This window comes from Protopterus annectens, chromosome 5.part0 (assembly GCF_019279795.1).
Source record: "Protopterus annectens isolate FY-2018-M chromosome 5.part0, PAN1.0, whole genome shotgun sequence".
NCBI lineage: Eukaryota > Metazoa > Chordata > Ceratodontiformes > Protopteridae > Protopterus > Protopterus annectens.
The window spans coordinates 694,710,262-694,737,949 of NC_056735.1; the positions used below are offsets into that span (position 1 = coordinate 694,710,262).

Genomic DNA, 27,688 nt, shown 5'->3' on the forward strand with positions numbered 1-27,688 from the left:
ATGGGGTGGAGACTGTGGATTAAAGTCACAGCATGATTTACAATGTAAAGTAGATGTCTTCCTCATGAGGTTAGATATGCAGTCAGCAAAGATTGATCTTATTTTAGTCTATGACTGGAATAAATGCAGTATGATCTCCCACAATCACAACTGAAAACCTACAAGAATAATAATAACACAAAAAAAAAAAAGAAAAAGAAAAAGAAGAAAAAAAAATACAGATTGCCTTCAATGCTCTCTGAAGATTTTGTCTTTAATGACTCATATAGAACATATTATTTTATCACTCAGAATATCTTTCTACCTGGGAGGCTAGCTCATGCTGCATACAAGGACTATGTCCCAGCCAGGGACCTAAGTTCAGCTAGTGACTCTGGCACTTAACAATGCTGGCAGGGATGGTTGAGCATGTCCATTTGATGAGGAAGCTGAGACAGAGAAGGACATATACAGCCACAGTCTCCCGGAGAAAGGGAAGCATCATGGTGAGAGTCCTATACCTGGCCGCTGCATTCATTATCATGTATATGGGAGCATGAAGTCATGGGGGAAGGCAGCCAATGTCTCTGTGGTGATGTGGTTATATATATTTTGGTTTCTTGTGAATTAAAATTAGATGTAAACTGGCTGAAGTTATAATTTATGCTAAGCATTATTTTAGATCTGGTCTGGATAGGAGTAGCCATCAGTTTCTACATTGTCTGGAGGAATTATCTGGATGACAAAGGGAAGACAGTTAGTTATGAGGCATATGATTCCTGAAAGAGTGATGTGTGAAGATACAGTGGTAACAGACGAGTGAGAGAACAGATCACGGTTTGTGGGGCAACCTGTAAAGGCAATGGAATCACTGTTATTACACTTTAGAACTACCATTGCAATCCAAGAGAATCTTTCAACACTCATGTGAGACATGAGATATGTGTAACAAGTGGGTTGAAGTACCGTGACACTACCGGTAGTGATATTTTGTGCTTCATTGATACAAGACAGCATCATCTGGCAGTAGTGAGTTAATTAGGTATCTGGACTGCTAATGATCTACTTTCTGTAACTAAGGAGAATAGGGTTTGCTTTTGTCCACTTCTGTTTGCCTACTGTGCAACTCTGTGCAAGTTACTTAACCAGACAGTGTTCTCAGGTCACCCACTGAAAGGGAGAGTGATGTCCAGTGGGCTTACCTGGTTGACAAATGCATCAAATAAAATAAAATAAAATGCATAAAAGTGACTCTTTTCAGTATACTTCTGCAAGCTATGTTTTGCATTTTCAGTCTCACTCACATTTTACTTTCCATAGCAGTTATATGATTTGCCTAAGTAACCTCTGTTTTGGTGCCATGTTTTTTTCAATGTTCTTTCCTTCCTTGCAACTGTGTTGTGATTTTTGTTCTTTTATGAGTTATCAGATCAGCAATGTGCATAGTTGTGACAGTTAGTTAACAACATGCTACACTATCCTGGTTCTTAATGTATATTTTTATATCAAACATACCTTTTTTCCAGGAGGGACAAGGTTTTGGTTTGCCTTCAAAAGGTGGGAAAGTGCTTTCTTAATGTTCTTTTCTTTCATGCTTTGCAAAACTGCTGACGGAAGAAATGTTTCCAGACCCCAGTCCTTCCTGCAAATGTTAGATAAATACAGAATTACGCTTTCCATTCCTGATAGCTATGGGTAATAAAAAATTTTAATCTAAGTAATATAAAGAAAATGTCTCAGAACATTTTGTCTCAATAAAACATCATTTTAAAATACACAATATTGTTATAATATATTTTAATTCTATAACTATGAGAATAATTTTCTTTCAGTGTATTTGAATATTTTACCTCAAAATTTATAAATTAAAACTATCACATTTGGTATAATATGATGGTCTGCAAATAGTAATATTTATTAAAGATTTATGCATATTTATTTCTTGCCATTTCTTGTTATACACACACCAAATTATACCTAAGTACTGGAGAGATACTTACATATGATGTGATCCCCTGCCTATACAACATGCACAGCTTTTCCTAGAATATTTCTCTGATGTTGCTTCCATTATAGCTTCCACTTTTCTGCTGTTAAACTGATCTGTCAAATACTGTTCATCTGGTCATTGCAGTATGAAGTCACTATCAAAATTATAATGCACTCAGCAGACTTAGTTGATACACCTTTTAGAGTAGAAAATAAGTGGCCCTGTTTCATTATGGTATGCTATCTAATCACAACCTTCTTATTAAGCATTGCTGACCCTTAGGAATAGAACTTTTCCTTCAAACTTCTTGCCCTTTTGAATAATTAGACTTTCAATTCTCCTCTCTAAATCTATATCCATACTATAGGTGTACATTTGGTGGCATGTTGGTAAGCACTCGGTCCAAAGTATTCTACCCCAGAGTTGCCTGGTTTTCTATTTGTGCTAGAGAATTATCACTCATAAGACCATATATCTTTGGGCATAATAGTTTTAAAAATATAGGCACATAGGTCTTCTGCTAAACCGTTGAAGTCATCCATCAGAAAAGCATATTTCATTATGGGTCATTCAGTGTATACATTTAGGAAGTACTCATGGTCATTTGAAGACATGGAAGGCTTCTTGTAGCAGGCTACAAATTAATCATTTATTTTGTTTATGGCAAGTTGAAATTCAGTGAGAATGGTTTTCAAGTCTCAGGAAATTCGTCTAGAGGTGATATGTTTTCTGAGAAATATGGAAACACCTTTTTAGTTTCTCTATGGTCTGAATGAATATTAAAGTGCTAATCCAAGGTAAGGTGGGAGTGAGCTCTTTGCAATGAAACCAATTTTCAAAGACCTTCAGGAACATGCAATTAGTTATTGAGGCTTATAACTCTGATAAGAACAACCTTCATATAGTCAGAATTTAAATTTGCTGTGTTTTTTTCTGATATGTTGGGAAGTCCATTAGCTGGATTATGCCTAAAAACATGCATTGTGGGGGTAGCAATGACTTTGGCCATGAACTGCAATTCATGGAATGGGAAGTACAGGAAATTTCTTGTCAATCAAGTTGACCTGTTGACCATATCAGTCCAGAGTTGACACCTACAGCACCCCTCCCCCCAGTGAAATTACACCAACTGCTTAGCCAACTGGGAAGCCAGTTATCAGTTTTTCTTTGCATGTAGGCATCATTCTGGGTAAAGGTAGGCTTGTATTCAAGACTGGATACATTCCTGCATTTGAGACATGGATAGTGAGATCCAACATGTGTTACTGCGTATTCCTTAGGGTTGAGCACTGCAAGTCACACATACACTGGCCACTACTAGGTCATATTTATATTTGTCAAGTATAAGCGACTGAAAAGCACTTGTAACCTAACAAATCCTGGTGCTGAAGAGACAAAAGAGACAACAGACTCTTATCTTTTCATTGTCTACCATTGTATGCATGGTGTTCATGTACATAACAATGAAGTCTCCAATTATCAGGACATTTTTCCTAGTACTCACTGATGTAGGGTCAGTGGACACTTTGTGGTCTGTAGCCTGTTAACTCATTGCCATGCATGGGTGGTTGTACTGTATTTGTAGACTTCTGCTGAAACTTTGCCCTCTTAGTTGTAGGATGCATGAAAAGTGTCTTTTTAACAGCATATGTCAGTTTAGTATATTTGTGCAGTAGGAAACAAAATGATAAATTGAATATATGCAGTTGTATGTTTTGTGATACACAAAACATCCTGAACTAAATAATTAGGACTCTCATTTGGTAACATACAATTTGTGATTTTTCTACCTTCACAAAACAAATTTCCTTAAATCTGTAACTTAAGACATTGTCAAACATAGGTATGGATACATGTGAGTAATATATCTGTCCAATAAGTCGTCAAAAATAACATCCATCAAATGGCAACTTATCAAGCACAATTTATCGATCAGCAACCAATTGAAAAAAAAAAAAAAAAAAAAAACAAAGGAACAAACCATGTCTTTTCACCTTCCACCCCCTGCTAATTATATACACTAATTTCAGGATTGCACTACAGTGAGGAAAGGGCAAATTCCCTAATCCCCACAGTCGATCAGCAATGATGGTGGTTTTCCTTGTTCAACAAGTTGCCATTTGACAACTTTTTGGTAATATATATATATATATATATATATATATATATATATATATATATATATATATATGTGTGTGTGTGTGTGTGTGTGTGTGTGTGTGTGTGTATATATATATATATATATATATATATATATATATATATATATATATATATATATATATATATATTTACACCAACAACACCTATAGGTGCACGACCAAACAGGAGCACAGAAATAAATATAAAAGTCACAAATAAATAAATCCAGCACTCACAATATCTGCCATTTTCATTATATAAATAGACCTCACTGGATGGTATCCCCAGCAAATAATAAATGAGTGAAGCTCAGATAATCCCAAATAGTAGCTTTTATTCCATAACAAACTATCCAGCAAAGGAAGGTTGGATGAAGGTTGCTGTACTTATTGATTTTGCCTTACTCAATGGGAAGTTTTTGAGCATTTTTACTACCAGTGCAACAATTTCTGTTTGTGATGTGAAGGAGCTACAAACTATCCAGCAAAGGAAGGTTGGATGAAGGTTGCTGTACATATTGATTTTGCCTTACTCAATGGGAAGTTTTTGAGCATTTTTACTACCTGTGCAACAATTTCTGTTTGTGATGTGAAGGAGCTACAAGCTATTCAGCAAAGGAAGGTTGAATGAAGGTTGCTGTATATATTGATTTTGCCTTACTCAATTGGAAGTTTTTGGGCATTTTTACTACCTGTGCAACAATTTCTGTTTGTGCTGTAAAGGAGCTACAAGGAAATAACAGTGAGTTTTGCACATTCATCCTTGGGATGAAATGATAAACTGAGGTCCATTCCACTTGCATTGGTGGTAGCTCAGGTAGATGTAAATGATCCCATGGCACCTATTGAAAAGAGTAGGGGAAGTTTCTCCAACACCCTGGCCAAAATTTTGCTAGTAGTAGAAATGCCACCTCAGGTCTTCCTTGAAAAGAGGCCACTACCCTAGTGAGACTAATCTGGTCAACAAAGGATAGATAAATACAAATAAGAATACATTTTTGGTCAACTTTGAGAAGCTTTTTTGTGTGTATTGTGTTGCAAGGGAACATGGTATTATGAACTACTATTTTCCATAAAGCTGTATGTATGTTTTAAAAGCTACATTTCATTTTTAAGTTTTCTGTTTTTGCCAGTTTTGTAAAGATACACACAATGGAGTGCTCCGGTGGAAAAGAACAACCATATAAACAACAATCCACCCAGGTCAGCTCAGCCTCACCATCTTGTGAAAATGAAACACCAGTGCAAGAAATTGCAAAATAATTTATTCCATACGATAATCCAGTAAAGAGCAGCAACCAGTCCATTAACAGCAAAATGAATTGCAATAGTTGATAAATGCAGTAGTCAGTATGGTAAGCTGTTTTGTCCATGTAAATCCTGGACTTTATCAAGCTTCGTCCATGATAAAGTGGATTATCGTGTGGAATAAATTATTTTTGCAATTTCTTGCACTGGATGATTATTTTCACAAGGTGATGAGGCTGAGCTGACCTGGGTGGATTGCTTTTTATATAGTTTTGCGAAGATGTTTTTGCTGATCTGCCTTGTAAATATCCAATACTGAATGTTGAAATTCTAATGGTCAATACTGCCTCTTTGACTATAAGTACACATACATAACAGAGATTTCCTGTGTAAGTAAAACTGAAATTAAAGCAAGGATCACAGTGGTGAAAACACATGAGGGTCCTGGCATTTATAACTTGCTTTTACCTTTTAAGTGTCCAAAGTAAAGGAGAAAAAGACAACTTTTCTCTTTTTCAATGAATTTATTTTGTCTGATAATAATTAGAAATTAATAACACCTCCAGGAAACAATAAGAAAGAAACTGAGAGAGAAGTGGGTCATCAGCCATTTTATAAAGAAGATTAAGGCTATGACCTCCTGAACTTCATATTAGTCAAAGGGTCCATATTTAATTCTCCCAGTCTTCATCTGCCTAGTGTGTGGCTATGACCAAACAGACAGACAGTTAGACAGACATAGAATCACATACAGTTGCTATCTCACAGCACTGACATATCTCTATGCCCAGCTTACTTTTGACCAGCCACGTCTGATCTACATGCAGGATACCCACTAAAGATCTCTACCTGCACATACCAAACCAACGTGATACCCTCCTACCCACAAGAACATCATTCTGCAACTCCCTGTCCTGGGTGTAGTTTTCACAGGATTAACCCACAGTTGTCATGATTAAACAAAGCCAACTATAGGTTAATCCTGATACCCACATCCAGCAGTGGGCTATTGCTATTATACAATGGCATTATTTAAGAAAGACATTGCTTACCTTTCTTAATGTCTTTGTACAATGGCGTTGTAGTGTTCTTGCATGTTTGCTGATGTACTTGCATGTGTAAATGGAGTTACATTTCCATGTCTGCACAATACATCAGTAGAGTGCAGGAAAAGCAATGAAGAAAAGAGGATCTCTGTTGTTGTTGTTTTTTTTTTCCTTTTATCTATTTATTTATTTGACATTTTTTTTTTTTTAACGAGGTGGTCTGACTACGTCTACAGAACCCTCCACATACAGTACAATACAAATACAGTATAATCCAATACAATGCAAATAACATTAGAAATACTATACAAAAATAAGTTGAAAGAACATAAACTATGTTACAAGATATTAAAATACTACACATCTAGACAATTCTATTAGAGATAAAACATTATAGACGATAATAGTCACTCTCACCATATCCATAGCCTATGAGTAGATAGAACATTCTAGCCTTTTGTTAACTTAATTGTGAAAATACATACATTTATAAGTTGCAAGAATATACATAAATATTTCAAGATGTATATACTAGAAGGTTTGAAGTGAAACATTAACATGGTTATATAAATCTATAATTGGATAACTGAAGCATTAAATGGCCAACCAATGATAGAGAATGTAAAGATATAAAATGTTTTTAGAATGGTTACTAGATGATTCTGATGAAGTCTCCATGGGGAGATGAAAGCGCTTAATCCGTGCTATTTTGTTGTTTTATCTTATTCTAATTAAAGTGTTTATTACAATATTTTGGATTCACTTTTGGGAATACTAGTGGAACGGACTTAACACCACGAGATATTTGGGGAAGACAGCCTTTACATTTGTGGAAGACAGCCTTTATTGTTCTGGAACTACAACCTATGAACCTATGTTGGTTTTAGTAAGGAAAATAATAGCTAGAAAGTTAGTGATAAAGAAAGATAGTAAGAGAGTTAAAGTTAAGAAGAACAGAGGCATCACAGTCTGACCAGTAGCTTAAGGATATGGTATAGAAACAGATAAGGAGTTATGAGAGCCTTAGGATCTTGCAGACTATGAGGGAATGAATCTGACAGAAGAAGAGGATGAGGCTAATGGGGAAAAAGAGGAAGAGCTGAGCATTAGGCAGGCTTTATGCAGGAGCAGAGCCATGTCTTTTTGAGATGATTTTTTTAAAAAGGCTTTGAAATGGGGTAGGTCAGGCATAGACCTGGTAGTTAGAGGTAGTACATTCCATACTATAGAGACAGAGTATGAATACAGAGAATGACCTGGTTTTCTTGTAAGTTTTGAGAGAGCGAAGAGATTTTTGTCTTCTGATCATAGGGATCGATTTGGTATGTAAGGTGTGACTAGACTGGCTAGTGCGGGGCAGGCAGTAGGCTTGAAAATAAGTTTGTGCAAGGTGGATAGCTGAATAAAGGCAATTTGGTTGGAGAGTTCAAGCCAATTTAGTTCTAGTAGTGGTTTACAGCGGTGTGTGATATATTTACAGTTTGTGGCAAACTATACAACTTTGTTGTAGCACTGTTCCATCTTGCTTAGGGTAGAAGTTTGTAAGTTAGGATTGGAGCACCGTAAAGAAGGCAGGGAAGTAAAAATGTATTTGCAAGGATAGTTTTGGTTGCTGCAGTAGAGAAATGTTTGTTTCTACATAAGAGTCTCAGTGTTTGATAACTTTTTTTTACATTTTGCTATATATGGGAATTGAATGAAATTTATTGTCAATGATAACTCCTAAAAGTTTGGTTTCCTGCAATGTTTCTATGACAGTGTTGTCAGATGCAAGCATGTTGAAATGATCAGTGACAGAGGAAGTGTTTTTGGGTTGAAAGAGTGTTAGTTTAGTTTTCTTTGGATTAAGAAAGAGTTGGGCATTTTTTAGCCAGGATTCAACTGCAGTAAAGGACTGTTAAGATTTTGAAAGTAGTTCTGGTAGTCATTCAGCAGCACAGATTATGGTGGAATCATCAATGTATTGAATGGGGGTTCCAGGGTGTGAGGTGGTGTGAAGGTTATTTGTGAAAATGTTGAAGAGTTGCAGTCTGAGGATGGACCCTTGAGGAACACCAGTAGGGTTATGCAGAAAGAACAAGAGTTCATTGGACCATTTCACTGCTTGTTTACGAACCTTGAGGTAGCTCTGAAACCATTTTACTGTGTTATGTGAGAAGCCTATGTTAGACAGTGTGTTCATTAGTAAGGAGTGAGACACTGTGTCAAAGGCCTTGGAGAAATCAAGGAATACTGAGGCTGTATAGCATCCTGTATCTCTGGCCTTGTTCACGGTGTCTTTAAAGGATAATAGGGCTGTAGCTGTGCTGTGGCTGGGTTGGAAGCTATGTTGGGTTTTAAACGATTGTTTTGCAGTAGGTGTTGCATTACCTGCCGATGGATACCTCTCTCAAGAATTTTGGATATGGGTGACAAGATGGATATAGGATGGAAATTGGATGGTTCAAAAGAGTTACCTCCTTTATGGATGGGGGTGATGTGAAATTATTTCCATATATATGTATACACCTCAGATGGCTTAGTGGTATGTCCAATGACTATAGTGTGCATGGTCCAGGGTTCAACACCTGTGGTGCTTAAAAAATGTTTTTGGCTGTGTTGCAAGTTTCTGTGTTTGCCCATACCTTACTTGGATAGAAGGAAGTTTCTCTGTTCACTGTGAGAGAGGGAGCTTTGAGCAGCCTCTCTGTCCCTGGAGGAGTGGTTTCAGCCCAGTAATTAGTAGTTTATTGGCAATTTTGGGCTAATTTCTATCTTTTTCATTTCCCTGCTATAAAACCCGCATTTGCACGGTTTTGCACTCCGAGCAGCGCCGGTTAGCTAGGGTATAACTATTCCCGGCTCCACAAAGTCTACTCTTCAATTTTTCCCTTTGAACTAGACAAACTTTCAACTTAAGCACTCAAATCATTCACTTCACATCCCTGCACTTGCCCAAAACTCATAGCAAGCACTAATAAACCTTAGCACTAGATCCCCCTATACTGTAGAGAAGGACAAGGCTCTCTATTCGACCTTACCAGCCAATCAGTAGAGCAGTTCACTGTACCTATCCAGGCATGTCCAAAGGGCAGTTGTAGGTGTACTCTCCAGTCCAACTGGTGAATCAGGGCATTTTGAGACAATGTTACAACTGCCTCATGTACTCAGACAACCCTCTTCTCCTTTCACCAAACACTAATAGATGCGAGAAATGCAATTATACAGCCAAACTGGAGGCTAAGCTCTCTCAACCCAGGACTGGACCAGGCAGTCAAGAGTAGAAGGGAATTACTTACATCACACCACCAGTCTCACATAGACCTATGAAACCAGCACTGGCAAAAAACACACATAAATACACAAAAACATACTCTGAGGCTCTAAATAAAAATCTATAAAAGCAACAGAGACCTCCAAAGCAGACATCCAAGCAACCTCCACTCCCCAACACAAACAATAAAACACATACTTCACAAAACCAGTGTGCCACACAATCACAGCCCTTAAGGCAAAATAACATACCCAACACACTAGTAATAGGTGACTCTATAGTCAGGCACACTGATGTCCCACTCACTAGGCTGAACAAGGAGAAGGTTACTGTTAGTTACCTGTCGGGTGCCAGGATCCTCCACATAACACAAGCACTCAGGTCATTCCAGAACAAGTACAAATATGACTCTGTCATTGTCCATGTTGGTGTGAATGACCTGAGGTGTACCTCCCTGGACTACAAGAAAAGAGACATGGAGGAGCTCTCTGATCACATAGCCCAGGCTGGTATGACCCTGACTCTGAGTTGCATCCTGCCCTCACCAAGAATGATACCACGGTACAGAGAAAAAATGATCAATTTCAACAATTGGCTAAGCTTCTGGTGTCATTCATAGGGGATCCAGTGTCTGTCAGCATGGGATGACATGCTCGACAAGCCACGCTGCTTTGCTAGAGACGTCTTGCACCTGTCACCCTTAGGCTTTCGAATACTGGCCAAGGCTCTTGCCACCCCTATAGTGCCTTTTTTAGGCAAGGCTCAAAAGACAAACACACCACTGCAAATAGCACAAGTAACAAAAAACTGAGGGTAATGCTGCTCAATGCCAGAAGTCTGAACCTCAAAATGCATGCACTCGTGGCACTCCTCTGTATGGAGAATATCGATATATGTGCAGTAACAAAAACCTGGTTTACGGCTCCAGAGAGCACCCCAGCACTACCAGGCTACAACTCATACCATACATTTCAGCCACAAAACCGGGACCGAAATACAAAAGGTGGGGGAGTATCCATACTCATCAAGGATACCCACACCTCCAGGTTAGTGGCACAGCACGATGTTTCCGAGATCATCCTTGTGCAACTAACAATGGGCAAAACTGCTATTCAAATTATAGCTTGCTACAGATCACCCACCATGTCCCAGGACCCCCACTCTGCATTCCTGGAAACACTGGGAAACATAAAGGTTCTACCAAACAGCCTGATATTGGGTGATTTCAATTATCCAAACATTAACTGAAAGAACTACTCAAGTACAAACTCCCTGGCCCAACATTTCCTAGAATTTATAAACTCAAATGCCTTGGATCAACTGGTTAACACCCCCACCAGAGATGACAACATATTGGACTTGGTTATCACCAACATGGGTGACCGGTATTCCACACGGGAGGTCAACCCCTTGCTGGTTAGATCTGACCATAAACTAATCACTCTGGATATCCACATTCCGCCACCACCACTGGTCAAAGAAACCACCATGAAAAACTTTTCAAAAGCAAACTTCACGTTACTTAAGACCGAGGTGGGAAGTTTCAAAGCCCCAATGCTGAAGGATAATGCTGTCCAAGCTGCAAAATCCTTTACTAATGCACTCTACAGGCACCTACAAGAATGCATAGATTGTGCTATCCCAAACAAAACCAAGACTCACTCCTCCAAGAAAAGGAAACTAGTCTGGTGGACCTCTGCCATAAACAAGCTATACAACAGAAGGAGGAAACTAGTACAGAAAAGAGTAAAATCCCAAGAAGGGAAGACATCCCTGATCAGTATCAGCAAGAAACTATGTTTCCTCATAAAATCATCCAAGGCTAGCATCGAAAGAAAAATTGCCATGGACTCCAAAGATAACCACAAGGCATTCTTTAGCTATGTCAAGAATCTAAATGGCAATTCTCAGATCTGCTCAGAGTTAGTGCAGAATGGCACAAAATACACTGAACCGACCGATATAGCCAACATCCTGGCAGACAGGTTCAGTGTAAACTTCACTCCCCTCTCACCGCCAAAAGGGCCCATAACTATACCAGAAGACTGTAGTGCCCCTGAAATCACAGACACTCAGGTTAAAACAGCCCTCTCCAAAGACAAAAACACAGCATCAATGGGACTGGATGGTGTCCCAGGCTGCGTCCTACACAAGCTCAAAGATGAACTAACCCCTCACCTAAACACACTATTTAAACTCAGCCTCTCCACAGGCTACATGCCCACAGAGTGGCGCACAGCAACTGTTATTCCACTCCACAAAGGTGGAGTCACAGCGGACCCCGGGAACTATCGCCCTATAAGCCTGACTAGCTTGGTCTGCAAAGCTATGGAGCGCATCATCATGGATCTCATTAACAGAGACATTGGAAACCTCCAAATACTGGACCAAACCCAGTTCGGCTTTGTTAAGGGCAGATCACGCCTCCTAAACCTGGTGGACTTCTTTGAGACAGTTACCAAGGCTATAGACGAGGGAAAGGTGGTCCACACAGCCTACCTAGACCTCGCAAAGGCCTTCGACACCATTCACCACTCAGGTATTATAGACAAGTTCACCAGCCTGAACATAAACCCCTATGTCACGAGATGGGTTGCCAACTGGCTCACGGACAGAACCCACATGGTAAGAGTTGCAGGAGCTAGGTCTGACTCTAAACCGGTTACAAGTGGTGTTCCCCAGGGCTCAGTCCTAGGACCCCTCCTGTTCGGCATAAACTTCTCAGAGGTACAGGCAAGCACAGGAGGACTATGGCACACCAAGTTCACAGACGACTGCAAACTAGGGTCTATAATTGATGCTCTGGCTGACACAGACATCCTCCAAAAGGGTCTCACTGAGACAGATACCTGGTGTCAAAACCATGGTCTCAAGCTAAATGCCAAAAAGTGCATAGTCATCCCCTTTGGAATAAACAGAGTACCCACAAACTACCACATAGGTGGCAGCCCCCTAAATATGGAATAAGGGATCTGGGGACTCAAGTAGATAGTAACCTCTCCTTTGATAATCACATTGCCAAAGTGGTTAGAAAATCCTTCTATGTGGCCCACCTAATCACAAAAGGGTTTGCATCCAGATCGAAAGAGGTCATTGGGCCCCTTTACACATCACTCATCAGACCCATCATAGAGTACAATGCCCCATTTGGGATGTACCTTACAAGATACCTGCAACAACTGGAAAGACCACAAAAGTTCCTCACCAAGAGGATCACTGGCCTCAAGCAGATGCTCTATGCAGCTCGACTGAAGAAACTCCAGCTGTACTCGGTTGCATACCGCCTACTCACAGGTGATCTCTGCCTGACATACAAGGTCATGTCCAACCAAGAATTGATGGACATGCTCCACCTAAAGAAAACCATATCCCCTCGAGCCACACGCTCCAGGGATCTAAACCTCACCACAACAATAAATAGGACGTGCTGGATGGATAGATTCCTGCCCCAGAGACTTCCCATGCTCTGGAACAAGATTCCAATCTACATTAGGCAGAGCTCCTTGCTAACCCTCTTCAAGAGAAACCTTGACAAGTGGATGGAAAGCAGAAAGTTTACGCCAGGGATCACTTCAATGGCTCTGCTGGACAGAGGCACAGGGAACAAATCTAAGGGGGTGGCGAAAGCCAACACATTCCGGCTAGGCTTATAAATGCCTTCGGGTAGATAGCTTAGAACCTATGACCCTATGAACCTATACGACAGGTACTTCTGATTTGGATAAAGACCTATTTATAGGGATACTGATTGGATAGGCGATTAAGTTGACAGCCAGTTTGAGGCAGTGTGGTGGAAGATTATCAGCTGAGGTGGAGCAGGGTTTTACTTTTTGTAGCAGTTTTTAATGGTGTCAGTGGGTATGAGCTGAAATGAGAAATGGGCTTGCATGACATTTTGTTGAGTAGGGGGCTTATTAATGACAGGGTTACAAGTAGTTGATGGTCTAGGGTTGGTGTCTAAATAGGTTGAAGGGTGGGGGGGGGTTCAGCATTAGGGTCTATAGTAGATAAATGAAAGTTTATCTAATCAAACACTGACATCATCGAAAATCCCAGAACCCAAAATCGCAATTGTGGGGGGCTGTGCCCCCCAGACTCCCCGCTAAATACATTTTCCAATTCTGAGATTGCACTACAGTGAGGAAAGGGCAAATATCCCCATCTTCACTGTACTATGATCAAACAAAAACCATGTTAAGATCCTGGATTTTCAAAGATGTCAGCATTCGATTAGATAAACTTTGGTTTATCTAATATAAGTGTGTTAGTTAGTAGGTCCGATATTGATTTTATGAAGTGCTTGTTAAAGTTTTCAGGTATTTGTGATGGAGGGGTATCAGGTGATAGGGTGTGCTGTCTGTTTGTTCCACGGTTAAGTAAGAGAAGATATGGAGTGCCAGCATTTATTGGGGTTGGTTTTATGCTGAAGTTGAAGCTGGGAATAGTATGACTTCTTATCTCTGTTGATTAGTTATACTGTTTTGAACTTGACATGATTTAGTTCAGTTTTCTTCTGTTTCCAGGTTATCCAGGCTAGGTTCCTTTGCTTCGTCAGGTCTTTACATTCCGTAGAGAGCCATGGTGATGAGTTCTCTTTTCAAATGAATGGGAGCTAGTGTGTTAAGTATGTTATTAAAGTATAGTGCAGCATCATTAAGGGGGGTCATTTAAGGGGTGTCTAGTCTATTTCATGTAGGAGATTATTGAATTTATGCTGACAAAAACTTTCAAAGAATGTAATAACCTGGATGAAGCACAACATAATAAAGAGATAGACATCCAAAAATAGGGACAGATTTTACATATTGCTCTCGTAAACTTGGGGAGTTGCTTAGAAAGTAAAAATCTGGACAGCCTGTGAAATTCCAGACATTTGAGAGGTATGACAGTCTGCCAAGATTTTAGAAGACAAAATGCAGAAATCCAAGAGATATCAGGTATGTTTCTGTTCTTTAGTTTTGCAGAATGTACCTGATTTTTCTTGTATTTTGCTTTCTTCTGTAAGCCTCTCCCAGCAGAAAAGTCTGGCTGCTCAATGGTACTTCAGCAGACTTTTTTCTATCGGTATATGCTTGATTTATAACAGGCAAATTGGTTGGGCTGCCCAATCAGTGTGTACATTTTTGAATGTCAAAGAGCTGTTAGTGTATAAATAGCAACAACCACTTAAAATTTAAAAGAAAACTTTCCCCTAGTAAAGCAATGCGTACACCACAAATATGTGTCCAGTACATGTATGTACAGTCAAAAAGAAATAATCAGTGACATGGCACCCACTGTACAAGATTATGAAAAAATATCCTACACCCTGAAGAACACATAATGCAAGTGGCCAAAACATGGGTGCATTGTATTGTAGGTACCGTCAACTGTCTTAAATAGTGGAGTACATAAAAGGCATCTTCCTAGTTTCAGAAAAACTGCTTATTATGCAGAACAATGGAGGAAATGCAATCTGGGGAGGATATTTCAATCCAGAAGGCTGTACTTCCATTAACCCTGATGTGCTGGCAGCTGATAAATTATATCAATCTCAGACACTATCTACTCATAGTATGGCAAATCAGTAAGGCAAATTAAACTGGTGTTGTTTTCACAAGCATGTTGATAGATACAATGGGGGTGCAGTGATTATATTCTGAGTAACTGCTAGCAGATTGTGAAGTCTTTTGCTCATTACCATACTCCAGACATGAATCATTTGTTTTTGAATCAGTCTGCATAATTAAACAGGTGGCTTTATACTCAGGAGATAAGCTTCACCAAATTGTATAGGAAGAATATACGACATAAGATGTTACTGTATGTAAATGCTATCACAAAGAACTCAAGTCACAAAAGTATTAGTCATGTTAAAATGTGACAGAAAGGTACACTGAAAAAGACCAATATGATAGTTGAAGACCTTGTCTCTTCTGTGCTTCCCCAAAAATACAACCAGTTTGTAACATCATTCTATGAATATTCTGCCAACAAACTTGTTGATTTTATGCCTACAATAATAACTTGTATGAGCTGTCATCCTTTAAACTGTAGTCAACAGCTGCAGCATTTCCAGTTAAATGCACTGCTTGCAAACCATATACAGCATACACATAAGTACTGGAGGGGAAAAGTCTATGCTACTTATGCACAGCCTTATGATTTACAAAAGAAAAGGTTGTAACTGGTTTAACTCATTCACACATGCTAGCTCTCAGTTAATGAGGTGACAAATTTCTGTGGGGTAGTAGACTGGACAGCAAATGTCTGAAGCCGTGAGTCAGAATTAAGTTTCCTAGCGATATAAATCATTTACATCAAACAAGTAAGGTAGCTTTTTGTTTTCTTTCTATAAGTTAAAATTTTTTCACATTTAGCCTACTTAGTTTTATCACTGAGTACCACAAATTCAGTACCACCATTAAGCTACAGTGTATGGTAGCATTGTATATGCAGTCTGGTATTCAAATGCTTTAGACTTAAATGAGACAAGGTGAAGTTCACAAAAGTAGTGTTGTATGAGTGAAGCAGAGAACAGAATGATGAACACTGTAGGCATAAGAGTTAAGATGCACTTTGAGTATGGAATATAATTTTTATTTTATTTTTATTATTGAATGTGTTAAGTAGATTGATCCTTTTCTGCCACAACTTGGGTGCAACTGCACAATTTGTTACAGAGATAACAAATGAATGGCTGCTAAAAAGGTAATTTTGAAATGATTTTAGAAGAGTTAGTTTACATGGCACTGCATATATCTCCTTCCCAAGCTATGACAGGGTAACTGATTGCCAGTTCTTAAATATCAAAAGTAAAATTAAGCAGCTACTGTTACATATCAGTCTCATTGCGATGAAACCCATGATTAAGTGAGTAACAGTTTTATAAGTATGGTGTTGTTGTATAAAAGGAACTCTAACGTAAACATTTTGATGTAGTATAATGCAGACATAAAAACACCTACCAGCTTGTTTTACTATAGTAGTTGAGTATTAGATTGTACATATTCTTTTTATTTAATCACTTATGCTTTTGCAGCTGAGTGCCATGCAAAGTCCATCATTATTTTGACTTGTCTGAAATCCTGTTGAAATAAACAATTGTGTGTAACTGATCCCTTAATGTTAACAAAAAGGAACATTAATTAGGAGAATCATGCAGCAGAATTGTTTAACACCACTTTCTGAATTATTTTACATTTTTAGGCAGACTTAACCAATGAGAAATTAATATCTGCAGTCATTGTCATTTTTGTTTCTCTAAATCGGGCAATTCTTAACCTCTGGTGAAACACCAGTGTCTAAGCACTATAACCTGCAGATATTCAACATATTCTGACATCTTCAATTGTAGTGTGGAAATTTAACTATATATGCAATGTACGTACTTCAAATATTAGTACTGCATAATTAATGAAATCTCATAATGAAATTCTCACAAATGTAAACGATCCATAATATACAAGTTATTTTAGTTTAAAATCTATATATTTCTATATAGTCTTACTGAAGGATTAACCCCAGCCATTTATCATATGCACTTCCACATCAAATTTAGTAAGGAAATATTGCTAGCAAATAAAAATAAATCTTAAATAATTCTCCATGGCCATAAATAGATTAAAAAAAGTAGATGCCTGGAAAAGAACTAACTTTATTCAAATTAGAGACCATTACCATTTGACTGGGAGGGGCAGAATATTTGAACAGGAGAATTTTTGATAGGCTCACTGCCAAATATATTCCATGGGAGTAGAGGAAGAAAAAAAAAACAACCTATTTATCAATTATATGAAGAACAGGGACCAGCACAAACAAATCCAGAGGTAATGAAACATTTTTCAGGGTATAATCTCTTTGTAGCAAGTACTTCTGTTTCACAATGCTTTCTTTATCTTTAGTCTGAAGAAGCCATTGCATGATGACAACATTTACTGTGAGAATTATTTTTGAATGAAGTTGCCTCGTTTATGGCATCTCATATTCTGTATTTATTTAGAGTGTAAAAGGCATAGTACTGTTATTTAACAAGAACATGCTGTATATTACTGGCTGCATTAGTCAATATGAACTTCTGAACTGTTTGTGCAGAATGCTTTGTCCTATAATGGCAGCTATTATGTATAGTTTTACCGACACTTACTCAATGTTCTTTATGGAAACCTTATGAGACTGCTTCGTAGTGACAGTTGCGATGTACATTTGTAGTGCAGCAAGCCGCAGTGCTATATCATACTTCAGCTCAGGCCCAAATCTTTCTTGAACTGCATCATTGCAGCTCTGTAAAAAAAAAAAAAGAAAGAAAATTAAAAAAATAGTTTGACATCAGCAATCCCTTAATAAGGAGGAAGAAAGAAGCTATGTTCACTCAAATCAAAGCTGAGTAGTAGAAATAAATGTGAGTCATCATAGAGTCATGGAACAACAACATTTTTCTTGCCTTTCTGAGATGCACACACATGCGTAATATCACTATTAATAATATTCTCAAGTGGACAACACTTTGCATTCTTCATTAAAGAAGCTAATTGCATTTAATTCTAAGAGGAGACCCAAGAAGTTTATATAAATGATGTTCCTGATAAAACAATAAATATTGATAAATATTTACATATACCAAAATATGTATACAGTTAAAAAGATTCAGGCATCCTGGTGCACCTAGTGCTGAAGCATTATTTTAAGCTGTGTCTTGGCTAACATTTTACAAATTGTTTATATCTTAAGTCCATTGTTTCCTGATATTGCCAAAAAGAACACACAAAAGATCTTAAATAAAATGTAGACTTGATAGTTCATTTCTAATACCTAGTTTGTGAATATAAGAGAATTAGCTTTGCATTTGTGAATACTGCCTTAGGCACAATTGTAATTTATAAGAAATGTAATATTAAATGGCTTACAATTCTACTTGATATGAGCAGCATCCTTTCTCCTATGCAGTATTCCTGAAAAGAAGTACTGCTTTAATGGTGAGGATACTATCTGCATTTAAGATGCCAGTAGATAGGGACTAGAGATATCACCTAACACTGTGTATTTGGTCTAACTAGTATCACAATAGGGTCACTAATAAACTTATGAGTTATCACACAGCTATGTTTTATTCTGTGTGCATTTGAGCTGCTCTGCAATATCTAAATCTTTCAAACCACATAGAAAGTTATTCCACTTTTTCACAGTCCACCCATTAAATAAGTATTGAACTTCATCTCTCACTGGTTTTGATCTTCCTACCTAACACTATGGGCAGGATTCACAAAGCCTCTGTGTAAGAGTTATAACTCATACACGGCTGCAGTTAAACGGAGTGATGTCAGCATGCTCTGCATATTCATGAGAGCATGCTGAATCACATCTAAGGCTAACATGGTCCATGTAAGACAGTAGGGGGCGTGTCCATAAGCCGAGCCCTGTAAGCGGGCACACCCCCAGAAGAGTAAAGGTGCCCAAAGTAAACACCCACGACAGAGTCCATGGAAATGTGAATAAACACAACACAACACATGCCCCCACAGACTACGAACATAAAATGTACAAATGAACATCTCATAATTTTTTTTTAAATTGTAAAGATGTTTAACCGTGAGTGTGCTCGTTTGCGCGGGCATGCCCATAGCGCAGCCACAGTTAGCAGTCAGTGGGAAAGCATATAAGAACTAAATATGCAAAGTAAGCCAAGAAGCAATAGTGTAGCGGTAGAGATGTTGGCAGAAGAGCAGGCATTCATGGTTCGAGCCCCCACAACACCAATTTTTATTTTTAGCAAAATAAGCACGAAACAAGTCCCTGACAAATATGTACACATAAAATCACATTTTATGTAAAATGTAATGAAATAGGCCATTTATATTGAAGAAATGTGAGGTAACAAAACAATAAAAAATGCCAGATGTGCCCATAGCTGAGCTACAGTTTAACAGGGTGAGTGCATCTGCACGTAGGTGAGCAGTGGTTTAACTGGTGCAAAATGAGTGCCCGTAGCTGAGCAGTGATTTAACACACTGAATCTATGTGCCCCTAGCTGAGCTGAGCATAATATGCGTGCTGATAGCCAAATGAGGCTTAAACCAGCATACCCCATTTGCACGGAGCTGCGCACCGCGCAAACAAGCTAAGCGACGGGCAACGTTGAGCAAGCCGTATCAAAACTGCCTTCACACAGACACACCCCTCAGCTTGTCTAGACAGTCATAAAAATAAAAAGTAGTGGCCAGGTTCGAACCCAGGATACTATACACCATAGTCAAGGTACTGAACCACTAAGCCATGACAGCAGTACCTATAAATGCAATAATAGCAAATATATAGGAATGAATACAAACTGGAGCATGACAATGCAGGTTTAGTGAAGTTGATACAATTCAAAAATGGCCAATCACAGATATAAAGTGGGAAAACGGACTATATAAGCCCCATAGGCGGGAATACACAGCATAAACGATTGTAGAACTGACTTGCAGCCAGAATGACAGGAGTAGGTGAGGGTAGCTGCTTTCGAGCACAGAGGAGGGGCGTTGAGGAGTCCAGGTACATGGTCTGGCTCCTAGTCCACAATTATGAGGCCCAACTCATGCAGGGCCAGGTCCTGTGGGGAGCATATAGGGCTGAGGCGTGGGACCGGTTGGCTCATGATCTCACCAGTGCCACAGGGATTCCAAGGACTGGTGAGCAGGTCCGTCACCACCATGCAGACCTGAAGAGATGCAAGCAGGACCAATTGAACCTTTGGATCCAGGAGGCCCGGCAAATGCCCAACGCCCCACTACTGAGTAAGTTACATTTAATTATGTATGCAAGAAATTAAACTAGCTGATATTATGGAGATGTGTATTCCAATATTACTTCATTTATATTACAGCTGCAGGTGTCCGTTCTGCGAACCGCAGAGCCTATGGCGATAGGCTGGTGTGGTTGCACCACCAGTCAGGTCAGTAATCCACTACCAGTAACTGTAAAGAAATATAAAAGTATGACAGTTAGCAAAAGAGTGCAGTGTAGTCACTAAGTAATAAAATGTGCAAGTAACAGTGTAAAAGTGTTTGCAAGTATTGTTTGATTACAAAAGTGTGTTGCGGTCTGTAATCCAAACAGAAAAATGAAAATGTCTGACATAAATTCTGAAATAAAGATGCCCCACCTGTAAGAAAATAGTACACAACCTGCAGCAGGCTGAAAAGTACAGCTGCAGTAGATGATGAAATCACATGTGTGAAATATATCCCTGTTGAAATACTGAAACATGACAGAAGTGAGACTGCTGGAAAGGATTGTAATAACTACAGGTAAAACATGTCAATAAAGCCTAGAAGTAAGTACCATCCTGAATAGTAAAATGAAAACAAGTGAGAGAGTGTGAGAAAGTGTCATGAATCCAGCAATACAGTAGTAATAACCCCTGAATAAAGTATACTGCAGTCAGTACAGAATGAAATGCATGTGAGAATCAAAACCAAACAGCGAAATCTGTTCAAAGTGTTGCTGCATCTGGAATGTGTATCCCAAAATCTGGATATGTTGCTCTCAGTCTGCAATATGCAGATAGTATGAGTGTCTGATATACCAAACATCCACACTTGTCTATAGCTTTATAAAGCAAATGTAGCAGGATGATGTAGCTGAACAAAGCTAGATATGAATGTGTATGAAGAACAATAAAATGTATATTGATGTTGCAGTAACAGTCCTATCACCAAGTTGAAGTAGTTATCATATTGGAAACTGTAGTTAGAACAGTAGTGTGTATATATGTGCAGCTATTAGAAATGTACAGCATATGTACTGGTATTCGAAGGTGTTAATATTATTTTCTTCACCCCACCCTATGACCACATATAACCCATTCCACATGAAAATGGTATGTGCAATCACAATTAACACCCCTGGACATTTGTCCTGTTGGGTCATATATATTTGCATGTCCGTTGATGCATCTGCCCTGTTCATACATCCAAACCTGATGGCCTGTTGCCATCAATCAACCCTGCATGTTGTTGGACTGTGTATTGCTGTTCAAATTATGCATGTGTTATGCTCGCTGTTCAATGGTGTGAATATCTGGGTGTTTGGTTAATGGGAATACTAATGCATGCTGTTACAACTAATTGTGAATGGTATTATATGTCACTAACCCAAACTGTCATGACATAATGCAAAACATAGGACGACAGGGAAGGCGGGTTCCAGCGGACCCACCTCTCCCACCTCAGCTGGCGAGTGCACCTGGCACTAGTGCCCAGTCTGGACCCTCCTCCGGTGGCCCTGTGCCACCTGTGGGTGGAAGCGCTGCAGGGGATGGGGCTCGTCCCCCCTCTGCAAGCGTGGCCAGAGGAGAACCACCACTCACCCTCCGTAGCGTCCGGACTGTGGTGCGTAGGGAGATCCGGGACTCTGTTCTCAAGCCCCTATGCCAGCTTGAGGCACAGGTGACACAACTTACGGGCATGCCTGTTGCCCAGCCTACACAGCCCCCAGCACAGCCCCGTCCTGGGCAGTGAAGGAACAGTAGCAACTGCCTATGGGTGGGGATATCAGTTCCACTGTTGCCATCTGTGGGCTCATGGGCTCTGGATATCCAAACCTCCGTCCCCGTCAATTGTGTAACCCCCTCACACATGTCATACACCGCCCCTGTATGCGTCTTGTTTGTCTTGTCTGTTTACCTACCCAACCTACCTCCCCAGCTATACCGACTTCCTTCACCTGACATACCACTCTCACCTGAAAAAAAAAAAAAAAAAAAAAGGGCACTCTGTACCCACAAAAAAATTATGCCCCATACATAGCTGCCCATTCCGCACACATGTCTGCTGGACATGGAAACTATCAATTACAATTGGCTGTACAATAAGTATTATTGTTGTCCTGACACCTCTCTCAGAGGTGGAAGGTTTCAAATGGCACACCAAATTACATACATATGCACAGCTGTTGCTGATGAAGAAATGGGCAGCTATTGGCCTTACCTACATCCCTCCTGCAAATCCCAAGCTTGTTTCCCTACTGTCTTACCCTCTTTGTGACCCCTTTTTCACCACTTTCCTGTCTCCCCATTTTCATTTCCTTCAAAGAAAATAGCGCGGGTGTGCGCCAGAGTAAGCACTGTTAAGCGGTTGTAAGCGGGTGTGCGCATTGTGTGCATGGAGCTAAACGCCAGTGCGCATGCGTGAGCTCCGCGCAAACCAGTGCTAAACTGGTTACAACTGCTTAAAAGTGCCTTAGTCACTCTGATTGACAGGTCCTGTAGTCAGTTGAAAAGCAAAATAAAATCCCACTGTCAGTCCCGAACCCAGGACCTTGGAAACAGTAGTCTGTATGACCTACCACTAAGCCATTGTGCTAAAATAAATATAACATGTAATAGTAGGGATGAATGTAAAGGGAATATAGGATGTGTAGTACACAAAGCATGTCATTTAGAATTACTGTCATAACTACTGGATTCCCATAATAGTAGTGTGTGAACAGAAACAGCCATGCTAGTTGGTAGCTTGTAGGTAATAATGTCAGTTAATGTACATATATAAATGTATGTATATTTACATATATATATATATATATATATATATATATATATATATATATATATATATATAGTTGTAGGTGTCATTGTGCATACACACTTACTACAGGGAACAAGAGAGAGGAATGGAGAAATGTGAATCTACAACACAGCCTGAATAATGAGAGAGATACTAACCTTTACACTCACAGAACAGTGTCCACAGCATACCAGCATGGTCCCCGCCCTTACAATCTGAAAGGGAAATGCCTATCTCACATACCCTTTTATAGCACTGTCCTGAAATCACAGTGAGAACTGCAATCAGTACACAACTGGCTGCATGCAATTAGCAAATGCTGGCTTACAATTGGTGCAGAGGCCATCACATGGACCTATGCAGATACCTATAAAAGCATCCTGTACTAACACTCCACACATGCAATACGTTCATTGCACTGTCTGGAAGCAGACAGAGGGAGAGAGACAGACAGAGACAGAGAGAAAAAAAAAAAAAACACGCTACACACTGTGAGTCTAAGCTGTCAGCAGTGACAGTAGCAGCAGGAAGCAGAAGCAGTGGTAACGCAACCAGCTGTGACAAACACAGGTAATGCAAAGTAGCAGGTTAATAGTCTGCATACTGTGAACCCTCCAAATGTGTCATAGGTCTGTATCTATAGGTATGTCCATGTGATATGTTGTGTGTACGTAGTTCTACCAAAAGGGGATGACTATACATTACATGTCAATCAGTGTTAGGCCATGATCCTGGCAGCAGTTGTCTGTGCGTTGCCCTCAGCAATGGCTGTAGTGACTGTTTTGAAAGGTCAGCCAGGTTCAAAAGGCAGGATCAGCCCATCACAAAGGCAAACTGGCTGGGAACAAGTGTCTGCAGGTACCCGATATCACTGCATATGCATCCCATACTGAATAATTCCATAGCTTAGCAGAGCAGGCCGGTTATGCATATGATGTGGTAGTTCCCAGGGTCAGTAGAGGTGCTTCCTTAGTGGTGTGGGACCACTGTTGCTGTATGCCAGTGTCCAGGTACATATCCTGTAGTACGGCCAAGATTAATTATCAGTCTTATATGCGGTTGTATGTCCTCTTGGAGTGCATGTAGCACACATCCAGGGATACCATCAGGTCACAGTGATGCTGTGTGTTCTGCTTTGCTGAGGGCTGCCCTTACCTGGACATGTGAGATGATAGGGAGGTTACATACAGCTGTGATAAGTATTTCAACTGGTGGGGAGAAGGAGGGGGGATACGTGCACCGAACCTGTCTGCAAGAATGTTGCCAATATCTGTGTGTCTGGTGAATGTTAAGTAGGTGTGTATTAACGCAGAGCATATCTGAGGCATTTGGTCCATATGTGTAACATAACTGAAGAAGGCCTTGTGGTTATCCATAGTGTTTGTGGCCATTTCCCTCCCAGAGTAGGCCGTGGCCTTTGTTATGAGAGACTGTAGCGTAGTACCAGTGCTGACCACAGATGCCTTCCCTTAATGTGAATCTGCTCTGTCCTGCAGTAGCCTCCTGCTATTGTTATACAATCTGCCTCTGTCTGGGGTCCACCGGACAGGATGCCTAACCTTTGTGCATAGGGTCTGGGTTAGAAATGTGTGTGCAAGTTCCATGCAATCTGTGGGATGTCCGTGGTAAGCATTTGCAAAGGGGTCAGCAGTGTGGGTTGTGGCTTCCACTGGCCCAGTGTGCTGCATGGATACCATCTCAGTCCTAACAAGTGAATAACTGTCTAATCACATACATATCAAAGTAGTCTACTGTGCTGGTGGTGGTGGTGGGATATGTATATCCAGGCCGAGTAACTTGTGTCCACATCACACTAGTGGATGGAGTCCCACATACAGTACCTTGGGATGAACCCCAGGAGTGAGGTTGTGCATTGGACCTGTCAGTGTGCGCTGACCGATGGGGCATGCTACTATGTTGTGTGGAATGTGGCAGGTATTGTTGCACAGGTGTTGGCTGAGCACTGATATCTGGCCATGTACTTGTGTATCCACCACGAGACACACACATGCAACATATGGGAGTAGTAGTATATCTCTACACATGAGTATCATGTATAGTATGTGTGCCATATATTGCTGACATAGTCTGCTGATATCTTGTTTGTGTTCTCTTCCAGGGAGATGGTGCATCAGCATAATCCCGCCTACTCTGCAGCGGAAGATGAGGAGATACACCAGAGCCTGGTGCGGGAGTATGACATACTGTTTTCCCGCACCAGTCAGAATCAGCAGGAGAGGGCTGCACTGTGGCAAGACCTTGTCTGTAGGGTAAATGACATTGGCACGCATAATAGGACATATAAGCAGGTACGACATCACTGCAGTGATTTAATCAGAAATGTCCGTCAGCGTGCATTGGATATCCACAGGGAACAGGTTGCCACAGGAGGTGGGGTGGCCACACATCCCCCCCTCACCAGACTGGAGGGGCTACTCCTAAGTGTTGTGGCTCCAGCCCCGGAACAGCAACAGCAATACACCTGCATCATGATGGAGGCTGGATCCACACAGCAGCATGACATGGAGCGTGCAGGTAATATGCCATATGTACACTTGACTGTTCTGTACACTGTTAGTTTATGCATGTGTAAGGTGTGTCCATGGTATGTAGCTGTCATCATAGTATGTAATTGTGCATGTGTGATATTGGCAATATCAGCAGCTGACGTATGAAAGGCAACTGGTGTACTACTGCACTGTATCATATGCAGTATCAATGGCACAGTTGTGCCCACTGACATTAATCTCATCATTTCTGCAGGTCCCTCTGGGGTTACAGCAAGGCAGGCCATCCATGCTGGTGAGTGTGTTTAACAATACCTATAATAGTCCTGATAGTGCTAGTAACACTAGTGTAACTCAGTAGTGCTCTGTGTGTATACTGCGGGGTGTGCATGTGTGCAGGTATGCCTGTGCCCATGTGTGCATGTGTGCAGGTGTGCCTGTGTCCACGTGTGCATGTGTGCATGTGTGCCTGTGTCCACGTGTGCACGTGTGCATGTGTGCATGTGTGCATGTGTACACATGACCATGTGTGCATGTGTGCATGTGTCCATGTGTGCATGTGTCCACGTGTGCATGTGTGCATGTGTGCATGTGTCCATGTGTCCATGTGTGCATGTGTCCACGTGTGCATTTGTGCATGTGTGCATGTGTCCACGTGTGCATGTGTCCACGTGTGCATGTCTGCATGTGTGCATGTGTGCCTGTGTGCATGTGTCCACGTGTGCATGTCTGCATGTGTGCCTGTGTCCATGTGTGCATGTGTGCCTGTGTCCATGTGTGCATGTGTGCATGTGTCCACGTGTGCATGTGTGCATAAGTGCATCACTGGTAACATTGTGTGGACACTGTAAACTGTGTTTCCTGTCTTCCTCCCACAGGTTCTGGTGCTGCTCTGGTTTCCTGCAGCAGGGAACCTGAATCTGGTGCCACAGGTACTGGTAATGATGATATCTGTGTAATGGTACAGGAAGGTCTGTCAGGGTCCGCCATTGGTCAGCAAATTGACAGTACACAGCTGTCAACCCCATCATTGTGCACAGTCATCCTGCCAGTACATCCTTTGTCACCATTGTCCCTAGGTGATGGACAGTATACAATGGGCATTGACCAGGGTAATGTGGTATCTGTGGCACATGCTTCCCCACACAGCAGCCATGGGCAGGGTCCTGTGATGGTACCACACAGACATTTCCCAATGGGTTCTCGTGGGAGCATGCGTGGGCGTACTGCCTCTGGCAGACGTGCCCAAAGAGGTCTGTCAACCTCAGCTATGTTTCAGGCTGTCATGCAGGCACAGTCGTGTATGGAAAGGTACATCAGACAGGGTCTGAGGGAGCTGAGAGCATGTCGCACAGCCATGACTGACAGTATGTGTGACATCGCGGATGCTATCCGTAATTTCACTGATGTCATAGACAGACGTTGTGGGGACATATTACAGCAGTTCCACAACCAAATGTCCATGAACCAGGGCAATGGTGGGCGGTTGCAGCATCGACGTGGCCGTATGCCAGCAACAGCAGCAGCTGGCAGTCGGCGCGGATGACAACAGGCCCGTGCATGCCCCCATAGTGCCAGCAGCAGCCCCAGCAATGCTGGGTCTGTGCTGTCATCGGAACGCCCCAGGAGACCACGTGCACGTGGCTCTGGACAGTCCCAACAGGGACCTGTGTCCAGTCAACACACTCCTGCTTCTGATGACAGTACCCAGTCTGGCTTAGTACTGGATACGGTCCGTAGCACCCTGCCAGGCACAGGTACCGTGTCCGTGCCCACAGACACTGATCTGTATGACCTGCCAGGTGCAGTCTGTGGCTGTCCACAAACCCCTGTATATGACAGCCATGAGGTGGAACTGTGTGCGTGCATACACACATGCAAAATATTAACACCTAGGGTGACCACATACACGCACACACTGCACCAACAGTGCCCCACCCTGTACTGCTGCCCCTCACCAACACACATACACACACATGTCAATTGGTGGTATCAGTGGCA

The 27,688-nt window shown here is 40.9% G+C and overlaps 1 protein-coding gene across 3 annotated transcripts in view; it reads right to left on the bottom strand.

Moving 5' to 3' along the window:
• Positions 1-27,688, bottom strand: part of FRMPD4 (FERM and PDZ domain containing 4) — a 1,947,279-nt gene that overhangs the window by 218,259 nt on the left and 1,701,332 nt on the right. For all 3 annotated transcript variants that reach the window (XM_044072543.1, XM_044072542.1, XM_044072544.1), the window contains exons 10-11: positions 17,783-17,919; positions 1,495-1,621 (exon numbers count right to left, since the gene is read on the bottom strand). In XM_044072543.1, coding sequence (XP_043928478.1) covers positions 1,495-1,621; positions 17,783-17,919 — 264 coding nt within the window. The remainder of the gene's footprint in view (positions 1-1,494; positions 1,622-17,782; positions 17,920-27,688) is intronic.